Source organism: Mesitornis unicolor, unplaced genomic scaffold (genome assembly GCF_000695765.1).
Source record: "Mesitornis unicolor isolate BGI_N332 unplaced genomic scaffold, ASM69576v1 scaffold53792, whole genome shotgun sequence".
NCBI lineage: Eukaryota > Metazoa > Chordata > Aves > Mesitornithiformes > Mesitornithidae > Mesitornis > Mesitornis unicolor.
In genome coordinates, this window is record NW_010169568.1 from 4,394 (window position 1) to 7,738 (window position 3,345).

The 3,345-nt window shown below is 38.4% G+C and overlaps 1 protein-coding gene across 1 annotated transcript; it reads left to right on the forward strand.

Annotated features, from left to right (window-relative positions):
- Positions 1 to 257: 257 nt before the first annotated feature.
- Positions 258 to 2,938, forward strand: LOC104536669 (FUN14 domain-containing protein 1-like). The gene is made up of 3 exons (XM_010179366.1): positions 258 to 290; positions 594 to 722; positions 2,304 to 2,938. Exons 1-3 carry the CDS (start codon positions 258 to 260, stop codon positions 2,379 to 2,381), a joined length of 240 nt encoding a protein of 79 aa, XP_010177668.1. The 3' UTR covers positions 2,382 to 2,938.
- Positions 2,939 to 3,345: the final 407 nt, after the last annotated feature.

Consider the following 3,345-nt stretch of genomic DNA (forward strand, 5'->3'; position numbering starts at 1 on the left):
CTGATGTTACAGAACTTGGGCTGTGCAAGGGCATTGTTATTTCTCTACTTAGTGGTTTTGTAGAAAGTATGAGAGTTCTCTTGCGTGAAGTCCTTTTTCCTGGACAGTTTAAATGATGCAGGATATAATAGTATTTTTAAGTACTTCTAGGGATGATTCTGATGAGTCCCAAATATCTGTCACAAATCAGATTTCCACAGTACTGAAAGAAGCTGAAATAAAACAGTTTTTCAGCGTTTCAGTGTTTTCAATGTCCTATGAACGTGCTCTTCTCTTTCCTTCTCTTACAAGTAAAGTTAAAGTAAATGCTGAAGAAAAAAAGTTGTTATTTAAAGCTTTTATAACTAAACAGTAGAGAAGTGGTAAAATTAACAGTAGTCTACTGAATGTTGTCATTGCTCGTTCCAATTTGAATTGGTATTGTGGAAAATACTAGTGTGTGAAGCAGAGTACCTGCTGTATTTGGCACATGGTCTTTTCTTGTATCTGTAATTAAAAAAGAAAAATATTTTTAAAATGTGTAGGCACTAAGATACCGTATTTTGACTCAAAATGTTGACTGCAACTGTACTAAATGCCCTTTATTTTCCTAGATTGCTAGTCATAGCGGTTATGTACAAGTTGACTGGAAGAGAGTTGAAAAAGATGTAAACAAAGCAAAAAAGCAGTTAAAAAAGCGTGCAAATAAGGCAGCACCTGAAATCAATACTCTAATTGAAGAGGTAAGTCTAAGGTGGCAAACTGTTTTGTACCAGCCAGTTTCTCTTACCTTCCACTGCAGGTGGTGATGAGCTGAAAATGGAGGGGCAAAACTGGAAGGCATCAGAAATGCTCTGGCTGTATATTTTATATAAGTTACCAGATTGTATGTTCTTTTATTCATTTAGCTTTCTGTTTTGTTCGCTCTCAAAGATGACACACAAACTTCAAAGCTAATGCATTTCTACAGCTGATACGGTTTAGGGGCTGCCGTTGGCTTTGCCTGTTCGGCTCTGCAGATTCTTGGCTTGTGGGAAAGCCAAGGTCATGACACGGTAAAAAATTGGGGGTGTTGTGGTTAAAACACGGTACCTACAAAGACAAACCCAAATCTTCTTAGTCTGCTGATAACAAAATTACTTGGTTGGAAAAGACTGACCTTTCTTTCTGAAGAAGAGCTATAACTACTTTGGCACTAGAGTTGTGGGTTTTATCCCATTTTTATACAGTTTGAAGAGTATCTGACTTCAGAATCTGTCAGTTGCGTGCTGTGTTGAAAAGACTGTGATACTGATCAGTGTCACTGGGGCTATTCCATTCTGTCGTTTGAAGACTTTCATGTAATCATCTTAAAAAAAACCAAAAAAAGTATGTTTAGGCTGTTTTTATATATTGTCAGATTTCATATAGATTTTCTCAGTTTCCTTCTCAGTAACTGAGAGTCCTGACTTGGAATGTGTTGTGATGTTACAGCAGCCACACCAGTGCTCTGTAACTGAGTTCTGACATCTCAGATTTAACCTGTGTGGAGGTACACATAGGTTGATAAAAATTACCTTAAATTTTAATGTGAATGTGAAGTGGTAGTTCAGGAGAGATGGTTTTCTAGCTGCTTCTGTACCCCAAATAGCTTAGCCTGTCCTTCTCCATTGCCCTGCAGAAATGGATGGGGCAGGATGGGGTTTTTTGTAGTTCCTTTTTTTTTTCTTTTCCTTTTTTTTTCCAGATTATTTTACTTTTCTCTCATCGTCATTAGTAACCCATCTGAAGTGTTTAAAGTGGAGGATTTATGAAATGCCCCATGTTTGATATGACAAGTTGTACTCTGTGCTACAACTTAATGACATATTGTACACAAATGTCATCATACGTAAGTGTTTTTTGTAGCGTTAGGTTGTTAGGAAAGCGGCTCATAATGGAGTGCAGCGTATTTCTTTTTCAACTGAGTGAAGTGTTTTCCAAAAACAAGTATTTCTTTAAACATTCTTCATGTGATTAAAATTGAAGTGATGAAAGTCTTTGCTTTTTTTTGCCAAGGGAGTTTGTAAAACATCTGTCTTGTTTTGATTAAAACAAGAGTGCTATTGGCATGAAACTGCAATGACAATTCCTCTGTATTTTGACTTTTAAAATGCTAACAGTATTTTATATACGTTGTTAAAGACAGCTGAGAGTAGTTTTCACTCCACTGGTGGCAGCGGTTGCCACCTAGCTTTATATGTTTTTAAACATGTTGCTTCCCCTATCGTTGTTTCCAGGCAATTGTGATTAATATTCAGTGTCACAATCAGGCACGATGACTTAAATATCATTTTTGTTCTCAGTCGACAGACTTCATCAAACAGAACATCGTGGTGTCCAGCGGATTTGTTGGAGGCTTTTTGTTAGGCCTGGCGTCATAAGGAGCCGAACCATCTCTTCCCAGTGGCGTTCGTGCCGGCAAAGAGCAGTTGTGGTGCCGCGCTGTCTCAGAGCAGTGTGGGTCGCCGGGCCTTCTGGAGCAGGACGAGCGGACTAGCTAGGCAATTTGGAAGCTTTTCACATTTCAGGCTTTGCCCCTTGAAGCTTGGCAAAACTAGGATTTGCTGAAAAACTGTGCAGTATGCTCATTATAGCATTTCTGGGCAAAACTGGTTCATCTTCGTCATGACTTTTTATCTATGACCTTTCAAGATCTAGCATTTTTTAAAATGTTATTCTTGGAATATAGATATGTAACCATACTGTAAGAAAGAAAGCTCAATTTCTATGTTTTCAGTTAAATATTGTTTATTTTAGAATTATTTTTCTCCATGCTGTAGTAGATCGTATCAATGACTACATAATGTATATGATATTGTAGTTTCAGCCTCATGGCTGCCCATGTTCTTTAGAAATCATTGCAATAATCTATCAATCTGTAATACCTTTTTACAGAGTATTAAATAACGAAGAATCATGAGCTTATTAAAGATGAAAATTAACTTTGACTCTGGCCTTTGTGTTCTTAGAAAATAAAGCCTCATGTTCGTAACGTGCAGGCATCTGGGACAGGTATTTGCAGAGATACTTGTGATATTTGTGTGTTACGTGAATGCATGAACTCATTGATAAACCTGTAGTACACAGATAATCATTGCAAGCGCAGACTCCACAGTGGTCTGATGCTGAGTTGTTTTACACTCGGTAAACCAGGGAGGTCATTTCAGACCTCAGCAGTTGTGAGGTGAAGAGATAGGGCTTCCCCCCCGAGCGCTTTGCAAAGGTCAGTACCCTCTAGGGCTTGGTGGCACATCTGTACAATGTACCCTGAATACAGTGAAGGCTGCTCTGCAGGCCATTTTAGCTGGAAATGATATCTGCTTCCGTATTCACCCCTATTGCCAC

Coding starts and splice junctions, on each gene's coding strand:
- LOC104536669 (XM_010179366.1), top strand. CDS start 258: ATGAACGTGCTCTTCTCTTTCCTTCTCTTACAA. Junction 291..593: donor TCTCTTTCCTTCTCTTACAA/GTAAAGTTAAAG, acceptor TTATTTTCCTAG/ATTGCTAGTCATAGCGGTTA. Junction 723..2,303: donor TCAATACTCTAATTGAAGAG/GTAAGTCTAAGG, acceptor TTTTGTTCTCAG/TCGACAGACTTCATCAAACA.